Source organism: Nerophis lumbriciformis, linkage group LG18 (genome assembly GCF_033978685.3).
Source record: "Nerophis lumbriciformis linkage group LG18, RoL_Nlum_v2.1, whole genome shotgun sequence".
Lineage (NCBI taxonomy): Eukaryota > Metazoa > Chordata > Actinopteri > Syngnathiformes > Syngnathidae > Nerophis > Nerophis lumbriciformis.
This window is the reverse complement of record NC_084565.2, coordinates 5387501-5399333: the sequence shown is the minus strand read 5'-3', so window position 1 is coordinate 5399333 and position 11833 is coordinate 5387501. Positions and strand designations below refer to the sequence as shown.

The 11833-nt window shown below is 32.4% G+C and overlaps 1 protein-coding gene across 2 annotated transcripts in view; it reads left to right on the top strand.

Moving 5' to 3' along the window:
* The first annotated feature begins 299 nt into the window (after positions 1-299).
* LOC133617524 (sex comb on midleg-like protein 2) overlaps positions 300-11833 on the top strand; it is a 70779-nt gene continuing 59245 nt past the window's right edge. For both annotated transcript variants that reach the window (XM_061977509.2, XM_061977510.2), the window contains exons 1-3: positions 300-441; positions 9199-9266; positions 9342-9383. In XM_061977509.2, the coding sequence (XP_061833493.1) occupies positions 9245-9266; positions 9342-9383 (64 nt within the window). In that variant the 5' untranslated portion in view covers positions 300-441; positions 9199-9244. The remainder of the gene's footprint in view (positions 442-9198; positions 9267-9341; positions 9384-11833) is intronic.

The window sequence follows — 11833 nt, the reverse complement described above, 5'->3', positions numbered from 1 at the left end:
AACGAAAATGCTGTAAAAGTACAATGATATTTTATAATTTTAGATCATAAATTGTTCAATCAGTGACTGTGTACACGTATTATATCAATAAATGTATTGAAGTTGTGGTATTTGTTTTGAACGGGAGAAGAGGGACGCTATAGTTGCAAAGATCCAACAAAAGAGAAGATGTGCTACTCGTCCAGCTTGACGGCGTAGCAAATACCGCCTGGGTTACCACAACGACTTGTGATTGGCTGAGCGGTTGAACACCCCGAGAGCCAATTGGCCGACTCGGCTGCTCGTCCCCGGTCGCCCCGCCCACGCGTCGCCTCGCTGAGGCAGACGATCTTTGGCGCGCCTGACATGCGCGCAACACTTGGAGGAGGGAAAAAAATGGCAGCTGGCGATTAGCAGACAAACATCTTCTTCAACATTCTTCCACCGGACACACGGACCCTGGTAAGTTGCTGGTGCGCGCCGAAGCGCGACGAGTGCGACGCCGAGTCAGGGAGAGCGGAAGGCGGGCTCTATAGTGGTCGATAACGGCGAGGAGGACTTAAAGCTAGCTTTCTGGTTAGCAAGAGCGGCTCACTTGTCAACACTGGGCTCCGGCTATCACCTGGAACACTATGGCGTCGTCGCACTCTTGTCAACACCGGGCTGCGGCTATCACCTGGAACACCATGGCGTAATCGCACACGTCACCAATATTCGTATTTATTGATTATTTCTCCCAGACAGGAGATGAAACGAACACAACGTTAGCTCCTCCAGTAGTTAGGACTTTACATTGCAAAATATACGGTCTTAATAATCCCATTATTACATAACATTTGGCATTATTATTATTATTATTAATTATTTCCAGCTGACAAAAGGTTGCGTTCACTTCCCTACCGAGGAGTGTGTTAAAGTGAGCACGCCCACTTGTACAGTAATAATAATAATAATACTCAAGCATTGTATTCTTGCATTTATGTGGTGGAATAATAATTATAATTAAGCAACTTGATTTTAATTAGCTTTTGGATCCTTTGGTACATTCATATCAATACAAAGATGAAGTACAAAGTTCAAATTGCACGCAGAAAATGCAGGAAAGTTGTTTTGTTCGCATATAAATAAAGTTGCCATTTTTCACACTACTCTAATAAATTTAAATGTTCCCTCTTTTTGGATTTGTACATAATTAGAGATGTCCGATAATGGCTTTTTTGCCGATATTCCGATATTGTCCAACTCTTAATTACCGATATATACAGTCGTGGAATTAACACATTATTATGCCTAATTTTGTTGTGATGCCCCGCTGGATGCATTAAACAATGTAACAAGGTTTTCCAAAATAAATCAACTCAAGTTATGGGGAAAAAAATGCCAACATGGCACTGCCATATTTATTATTGAAGTCACAATGTGCTTTTTTTTTTTTTTAAACATGCCTCAAAAAAGCAGATTGGAATTTGGGACATGCTCTCCCTGAGAGAGCATGAGGAGGTTGAGGTGGGCGGGGTTTGGGGGTAGAGGGTAGCGGGAGGGGGGTGTATATTGTAGCGTCCCAGAAGAGTTAGTGCTGAAAGGGTTTCTGGGTATTTGTTCTGTTGTGTTACGGTGCGGATGTTCTCCCGAAATGTGTTTGTCGTTCTTGTTTGGTGTGGGTTCACAGTGTGGCGCATATTTGTAACAGTGTTAAAGTTGTTTATACGGCCACCCTCCGTGTGACCCGTATGGCTGTTGACCAAGTATGCGTTGCATTCACTTTTGTGTGTGAAAAGCCGTAGATAGTGCCTTTAAAGTTTATTGGCGCACTGTACTTCTCCCTACGTCCGTGTACCACGCCGTACAGCGGCGTTTTAGAAAGTCATAAATTTTACTTTTTGAAACCGATACCGATCATTTCCGATATTACATTTTAAAGCATTTATCGACCGATAATATCGTACATCTCTATACATAATTCAAAGTCACTTTAGCCTCCGGCAAATTTCAAACTACAACAATATTCTCCGAACTAGAAAATTCCTGCAGATTTTTGGATGGGCCTGCTATGGACCGCTGGACGGGGGGTCCTTGAAAGGCGCCGTGCTTTTAAGATGGCGCCGAGTGCCTGAATCCGTGAGTTTTAGGAGTGACCGTACAAAATGAGCTATAGAGCTAGCCTAAAATATTAGCACGCGTACATTAAAATGTAACTCTTAGCATGTGTGCTAGCGTTGGCAGTTAGCACGTCTCACATATCAAGTAACACGGCTGTAAGGTGCATGGCTGCGGAAGTAAAGAAAACAGCAAATAACGTTTGCATGCTAACAGTTACAAGTGTCACGTACCAAGTTATTTTTATTTGACTCTGGGGTAATCGGAAGCAAATTTAGCTGAAAAAATATCATGTTTATGTTAGCATGCAAGCAAACTAGCGTTAGCATGCTATCAGTTAGCTTGTGTCGAAAGTAAACACGTGTGTGAATAAAATGAGATGTTACAGTAAGTAAGCACCGAGCTACGTGAAAGTATGGCTGAGCTACAAGAGGAGGTAATCTTCTCTTTTTGGCGTTTGTCTCAGAGCAATCGTCCATTAAAAGGGTATGTACCCATTCAATTGGCCCTTTTTTTATTTGTGAATAGCGTCACCATGGTAACACGAAATGTTGCCAGTGGGCGCGAGTGAGATCTTCACGATGGTATAACATATGTGGGGGTTTGTTGGCCGATCCGTCTCGTATTAATCGATAGAGAAACGTAAAACTCCTATTGGAATGATGTCAATTTCAAATGAATTTGAATAATGTCCCATCCATCCATTTTCTACCGCTTGTCCCTTTCGGGGTCGCGGGGAGTGCTGGAGCCTATGTCATTTTACAAAAATAATTACAATAATATAGTCAGAATATTGCAAGAAAAAGTCTCACTTTACTAAAAATGTAGTTCAAATAAAAGATCATAATGAGAATTAAGTTGTGATATCATGGGAAATATTGTTATAATTTAATAAAAACAACTGTCATTTTACAAAATAAAGTAGTAATATTACAAAAATAAAGTCGGACTACTGCAAGACAAAAGTTTCAAACTGTTTTAAAAGTTGTCACTTTATAAAAAATGTAAAAGATCATAATAAGAGTTAAGTTGTAATAGCACAGGAAGTATTGTAAAATACAGGTAAAAGCCAGTAAATTAGAATATTTTGAAAAACTTGATTTATTTCAGTAATTGCATTCAAAAGGTGTAACTTGTACATTATATTTATTCATTGCACACAGACTAATGCATTCAAATGTTTATTTCATTTAATTTTGATGATTTGAAGTGGCAACAAATGAAAATCCAATATTCCGTGTGTCACAAAATTAGAATATTACTTAAGGCTAATACAAAAAAGGGATTTTTAGAAATGTTGGCCAACTGAAAAGTATGAAAATGAAAAATATGAGCATCTCCAATACTCAATACTTGGTTGGAGCTCCTTTTACCTCAATTACTGCGTTAATGCGGCGTGGCATGGAGTCGATGAGTTTCTGGCACTGCTCAGGTGTTATGAGAGCCCAGGTTGCTCTGATAGTGGCCTTCAACTCTTCTGCGTTTTTGGGTCTGGCATTCTGCATCTTCCTTTTCACAATACCCCACAGATTTTCTATGGGGCTAAGGTCAGGGGAGTTGGCGGGCCAATTTAGAACAGAAATACCATGGTCCGTAAACCAGGCACGGGTAGATTTTGCGCTGTGTGCAGGCGCCAAGTCCTGTTGGAACTTGAAATCTCCATCTCCATAGAGCAGGTCAGCAGCAGGAAGCATGAAGTGCTCTAAAACTTGCTGGTAGACGGCTGCGTTGACCCTGGATCTCAGGAAACAGAGTGGACCGACACCAGCAGATGACATGGCACCCCAAACCATCACTGATGGTGGAAACTTTACACTAGACTTCAGGCAACGTGGATCCTGTGCCTCTCCTGTCTTCCTCCAGACTCTGGGACCTCGATTTCCAAAGGAAATGCAAAATTTGCATGGTTGGGTGATGGTTTGGGGTGCCATGTCATCTGCTGGTGTCGGTCCACTCTGTTTCCTGAGATCCAGGGTCAACGCAGCCGTCTATCAGCAAGTTTTAGAGCACTTCATGCTTCCTGCTGCTGACCTGCTCTATGGAGATGGAGATTTCAAGTTCCAACAGGACTTGGCGCCTGCACACAGCGCAAAATCTACCCGTGCCTGGTTTACGGACCATGGTATTTCTGTTCTAAATTGGCCCGCCAACTCCCCTGACCTTAGCCCCATAGAAAATCTGTGGGGTATTGTGAAAAGGAAGATGCAGAATGCCAGACCCAAAAACGCAGAAGAGTTGAAGGCCACTATCAGAGCAACCTGGGCTCTCATAACACCTGAGCAGTGCCAGAAACTCATCGACTCCATGCCACGCCGCATTAACGCAGTAATTGAGGCAAAAGGAGCTCCAACCAACTATTGAGTACTGTACATGCTCATATTTTTCATTTTCATACTTTTCAGTTGGCCAACATTTCTAAAAATCCCTTTTTTGTATTAGCCTTAAGTAATATTCTAATTTTGTGACACACGGAATTTTGGATTTTCATTTGTTGCCACTTCAAATCATCAAAATTAAATGAAATAAACATTTGAATGCATCAGTCTGAGTGCAATGAATAAATATAATGTACAAGTTACACCTTTTGAATGCAATTACTGAAATAAATCAAGTTTTTCAAAATATTCTAATTTACTGGCTTTTACCTGTAGTTCTGAAAGTTATAATTTTATTAAAAAAGAAAACTAATTTTACCAAAATAAAGTTGTAATTTTACAAAAATAAAGTCAGACTATTGCAAGAAAAAGTTTTAAACAGTTTTAAAAGTTCTCACTTAAAAAAAAAAGTAAAACATCTTAATAAAAATTGGGTTGTAATAGCATAGGAAGTATTGTAAAATAGTTCTGAAAGTTATAATTTTGTAAAAGCAACTGTAATTTTACCAAAATAAAGTTGTAATATTACAAAAATAAAGTGGGACTTTTGCAAAAAAAAAAGTGTTAAACAGTTTTAAAAGTTCTCATTTTGTAAAAAATTTAAAAAATCTAAATACAAATTAGGTTGCAATATCACAGGAAGTATTGTAAAATAGTTCTGAAAGTTATAATTTTATAAAAACAGCTGTAATTTTACCAAAACAAAGTTGTAATATTACTAAAATAAAGTCACAATATTGCAAGAAAAAGGTTTTAAATCGTTTTAAAAGTTCTTATTTTGTAAAAAATGTAAAAGATCATAAGAGTTAAGTTGTGAAATCACAGGAAGTATTGTAAAATAGTTCTGAAAGTAATAGTTTTACAAAAACAACTGTAATTTTACCAAAATAAAGTTGTAATATGAAAAAAATTAAGTCTGAATACTGCCAGAACAAGTTTTAAACAGTTTTAAAAGTTCTCACTTTATAAAAAAGATCATAATAAGAGTTAAGCTGTGAAATCACAGGAAGTATTGTAAAATACTTCTGAAAGTTATAATTTTGTAAAAACAACTGTAATATTACCAAAATAAAGTTGTAATGTTAAAAAAAGAAAGTCAGAATATTGCAAGAAATTTTTTCAAAACAGTTTTAAAAGTTCTCATTTTGTAAACAACTTAAAAAATCTAAATAAGAATTAGGTTGCTATGTCACAGGAAGTATTGTAAAATAGTTCTAAAAGTTATAATATAAAAACAGCTGTAATTTTACCAAAATAAAGTTGTAATATTACTAAAATAAAGTCACAATATTGCAAGAAAAAAGTTTTACATCATTTTAAAAGTTCTTATTTTGTAAAAAAAAATATGTAAAAGATCATAATAAGAGTTAAGTTGTGAAATCACAGGAAGTATTGTAAAATAGTTCTGAACGTTATCATTTTACCAAAATAAAGTTTTAATATTAAAAAAATTAAGTCCGAATACTGCAAGAAAAAGTTTTAAACAGTTTTAAAAGTTCTCACTTTCTTAAAAATGTAAAAGATCATATTAAAAGTTAAGCTTTGAAATCACAGGAAGTATTGTAAAATTGTTCTGAAAGTTATAATTTTGTAAAAACTGTAATTTTACCAAAATAAAGTTGTAATATTACAAAAATAAAGTCAAAATATTAAAAAAAATAAGTTTTAAACTGTTTTAAAAGATCTTATTTTGTGAATTTTTTTTGGTAAAAGATCATAATAAGAATTAGGTTGCGATATCACAGAAAGTATTGTAAAATAGTTCTGAAAGTTATATTAGATTTCTTTTGTGAAATATTGAAGTATTCTTTGTGAAATAGTGAAGCATTCTTTGTAAAATATTGAAGTATTCTTTGTGAAGTATTGAAGTATTCTTTTGTAAAATATTGAAGTATTCTTTTGTGAAATAATATTTTGTAAATTATTGAAGTATTCTTTTGTGAAATATTGAATTATTCTTTTGTGAACTAGTGAAGTATTCTTTGTGAAAATATTGAAGTATTCCCTGTGAAGTATTGAATTATTCTTTTGTGAAGTATTGAAATATTCTTTGTGAAATATTGAAGTATTCTTTTGTAAAATATTGAAGTATTCTTTGTGAAAGTTTGAAGTATTATTTTGTGAAATATTGAAGCATTCTTTGTGAAGTATTGAATTATTCCTTGTGAAGTATTGAATTATTCTTTTGTGAAGTATTGAAATATTCTTTGTGAAATATTGAAGTATTCTTTTGTGAAATATTGAATTATTCTTTTGTGAACTAGTGAAGTATTCTTTCTGAAATAGTGAAGTATTCTCTTGTCAAATATTGAAGTATTACTTTGTGAAAATATTGAAGTATTCCTTGTGAAATATTGAAGTATTCTTTTGTGAAGTATTGAAATATTCTTTGTGAAATATTGAAGTATTCTTTTGTAAAATATTGAAGTATTCTATGTGAAGTATTCTTTTGTGAAGTATTTAAATATTATTTTGTAAAATATTGAAGTAATCTTTTGTGAAAAATTGAAATATTCTTTGTGAAACATTGAAGCATTCTTTGTGAAATATTGAAGTTGTACACTGAAATATTGAAGTATTCTTTAGTGAAATATTATTTTGTGAACTAGTGAAGTATTCTCTTGTCAAATAGTGAAGTATTCCTTTGGGAAAATATTGAAGTATCCTTTTGTGAAGTATTGAAATATTATTTGTGAAGTATTCTTTTGTAAAATATTGAAGTATTCTTTGTGAAATATTGAAGCATTCTTTTGTGAAGTATTTAAATATTCTTTTGTAAAATATTGAAATACTCTTTTGTGAAAAATTGAAATATTCTTTGTGAAATATTGAAGCATTCTTTGTGAAATATTGAAGTTGTACACTGAAATATTGAAGTATTCTTTTGTGAAATATTGAAGTATTCTTTTGTGAAGTATTGATTGTAGCTGAGATAGGCTCCAGCGCCCCCCGCGACCCCAAAGGGAATAAGCGGTAGAAAATGGATGGATGGATGGATGAAGTATTATTTTAAAATGTTGAAGTATTCTTTTGTGAAATGTTAAAGTATTCTTTTGTGAAATATTGAATTATTCCTTTGTGCAATATTGAAGTATTCTTTTGTGAAATAATATTTTGTAAATTATTGAAGTATTCTTTTGTGAAATATTGAATTATTCTTTTGTGAACTAGTGAAGTATTCTTTGTGAAAATATTGAAGTATTCCTTGTGAAGTATTGAATTATTCTTTGTGAAATATTGAAGTATTCTTTTGTAAAATATTGAAGTATTCTTTGTGAAAGTTTGAAGTATTATTTTGTGAAATATTGAAGCATTCTTTGTGAAGTATTGAATTATTCCTTGTGAAGTATTGAATTATTCTTTTGTGAAGTATTGAAATATTCTTTGTGAAATATTGAAGTATTCTTTTGTGAAATATTGAATTATTCTTTTGTGAACTAGTGAAGTATTCTTTCTGAAATAGTGAAGTATTCTCTTGTCAAATATTGAAGTATTACTTTGTGAAAATATTGAAGTATTCCTTGTGAAATATTGAAGTATTCTTTTGTGAAGTATTGAAATATTCTTTGTGAAATATTGAAGTATTCTTTTGTAAAATATTGAAGTATTCTATGTGAAGTATTCTTTTGTGAAGTATTTAAATATTATTTTGTAAAATATTGAAGTAATCTTTTGTGAAAAATTGAAATATTCTTTGTGAAACATTGAAGCATTCTTTGTGAAATATTGAAGTTGTACACTGAAATATTGAAGTATTCTTTTGTGAAATATTATTTTGTGAACTAGTGAAGTATTCTCTTGTCAAATAGTGAAGTATTCCTTTGGGAAAATATTGAAGTATCCTTTTGTGAAGTATTGAAATATTATTTGTGAAGTATTCTTTTGTAAAATATTGAAGTATTCTTTGTGAAATATTGAAGCATTCTTTTGTGAAGTATTTAAATATTCTTTTGTAAAATATTGAAATACTCTTTTGTGAAAAATTGAAATATTCTTTGTGAAATATTGAAGCATTCTTTGTGAAATATTGAAGTTGTACACTGAAATATTGAAGTATTCTTTTGTGAAATATTGAAGTATTCTTTTGTGAAGTATTGATTGTAGCTGAGATAGGCTCCAGCGCCCCCCGCGACCCCAAAGGGAATAAGCGGTAGAAAATGGATGGATGGATGGATGAAGTATTATTTTAAAATGTTGAAGTATTCTTTTGTGAAATGTTAAAGTATTCTTTTGTGAAATATTGAATTATTCCTTTGTGCAATATTGAAGTATTCTTTTGTGAAATGTTGAATTATTCCTTTGTGAAAAATTGAAATATTCTTTGTGAAATATTGAAGCATTCTTTGTGAAATATTTAAGTTGTACACTGAAATATTGAAGTATTGTTTTTTGAAATATTGAAGTATTGTTTTTGAAATATTGAAGTATTCTTTTGTGAAATGTTGAAGTATTCTTTTGTGAAATATTGAAGTATTCGTATGTAAAATATTGAAATATTCTTTTGTGAAATATTGAAGTAGTACACTGAAATATTGGAGTATTGTTTTGTGAAACATTGACGTATTCTTTTGTGAAATACTGAAGTATTGTTTTTTGAAATATTGAAGTATTCTTTTATAAAATGTTGAAGTATTCTTTTGTGAAATGTTAAAGAATTCTTTTGTGAAATATTGAATTATTCCTTTGTGCAATATTGAAGTATTATTTTATGAAGTATTGAAGTATTCCTTTGTGATCTGTCTCTCAGAGGAAGACGTGTCAAGTTGAGCATCAAACATCCATCACCAGGCATCATGGGAAAAACACTCCTTAAAGGTACAGTACACGGTTTATTTACTAGTACTTGGAAGAACATGTAGAATGTACAGTCTGGTCTGTTTGTGCTTCTAGATCAAAGGGAGGGTAAAAAGGACAAAACAGAAGTAACCAAAGGTAAACCACTATACTCTCACAAATACTCACATGAATACTCTCACAAATACCACACATAAATATTCACATGACTACTCTCACAAATATTACACATACTCAGACAAATATACAAATACTAACTAACCAAATGTAAACCACTATACTCCCACGAATAATACACACCAATACTCACATAAATACTCTCACAATTACTACACATTATTATTCGCATGAATCCTCTCACAAATACTCTCACACATACTACACAGAAATACTCTCACAAATACGACACACACGTACTCACATAACTACTCTCCCTAATACTATACAGAAATACTCAAATACTACATATAAATACTCTCCCAAATACTACTTATAAATTCTCTCTCAAATACTACACATATATATTCAAACAAATAATACACACAAATACTCTCATAAATATTACACATAAATACTCTCACACATATACAAATATTCACATAAACACTTTCACAACTACTGCACACATACTCACATAAATACTCTCAAAATACTACACACAAATACTCACATAAATTCTACACACAAATACCTCCATTAATACTCTCACAAATACATAGATACTCTAACAAATACACTCAAATACTACACATTAATACTCACATAAACGTTCACAAGTACTACACACATACTGTCACAGATACTACACTTACACATCGTCGCACAAATGCTACACATTAATAGTCTCACATATACTGACATAAATCCTCTGACAAACACTACACACAAATATATAGATACAAATACTAGACACATAAATACACAATTATTCTCAGAAATACTATACAGAAATACTCACATAAATATTCCCACAGATACTACACACATACATATTCTCACAAATACTATACTGAAATACTCACATAAATACGCTCACAAATACTCATACTCCCACAAATGCTACACACACATACTCTCACAACTGCATGAATACTACACACTAATACTTACATAATTAATCTCAAAAATACTACACATACTCTCATACTACACATAAATACTCATATACATACTTTCACAAATACTCACATAAATACTAAACACAAATACTCTTATACATACTACACATTAATACTCTCCCAAATACTACACACAAATACGCTCACAAATATTACACATAAATACTCTCACAAATATACAAATACTACACAAATACTCACATAAACACTTTAATAACTACTGCACACATACTCACATAAATACTCTCAAAAATACTACACAAATACTCACATAAATGCTACACACGAATACTCACATTACTACTGTCACAAATACATAGATACTCCCACAACACACAAATACGGCATATTAATACTCACATAAACATTCACAAATACTACACACATTTCACACACAAATGCGCTCACAAATACTACACATTACTCTCACAAATACTCTCACAAATACCACACATAAATATTCACATGACTACTGTCACAAATACTACACACAAATACTCTCGCACATACACGCATTAATACTATCATACACAAACACTCACAAATACACAAATACTATACAGAAATACTCACATAAATACTTTCTCAAATTCATAAATACGCTTACAAATACTCACATACTCCCACAAATGCTACACACATACTCTATCAAATACATGAATACTTAACACAATACATAATTGATCTCACAAATACTACACATACACTATCAAATACATGAATACTTAACACAATACATAATTAATCTCACAAATACTACACATACACTCACAAATACTACACATAAATACTCACGTACATACTTTCAAAAATACTCACATAAATACTACACACAACTACTCATACATACTACACAGAAATACTCTCACAAATGCGACATTCACGTACTCACATAAATACTCTCACAAATACTATACAGAAATACTCACATTATTACTACACACAAATACTACATATACTCTCCCAAATGCTCAAATACTCTCACAAATATTACACATAAATACTCTCACAAATATACAACTACTGCACACATACTCACATAAATAACCCCAAAAATACTACACAAATACTCACATTAATACGCACACAAATACATAAATACTCTCACAAATACAATACACAAATACTCTCACTAATAAAACATGTTAATACTCACAAACATTCACAAGTACTCCACACGTACTGTCCCAAATACTACACACACATAGTCACACAAATACTTCACATTATTACTCTCACAAGTACTGACATAAATACACAAACACTCACAAATACTCTCACAATTACTATAAAGAAATACTCACATAAATACTCCCACAAATACTCAGATATTTCCACAAATACTACACACACACACATAAATATTCTCACAAATACAATACAGAAATATTCACATAAATAATGTCACAAATTCACAAATACTATACAGAAATACTCTCACAAATACTCACATACTCTCACAAATACATG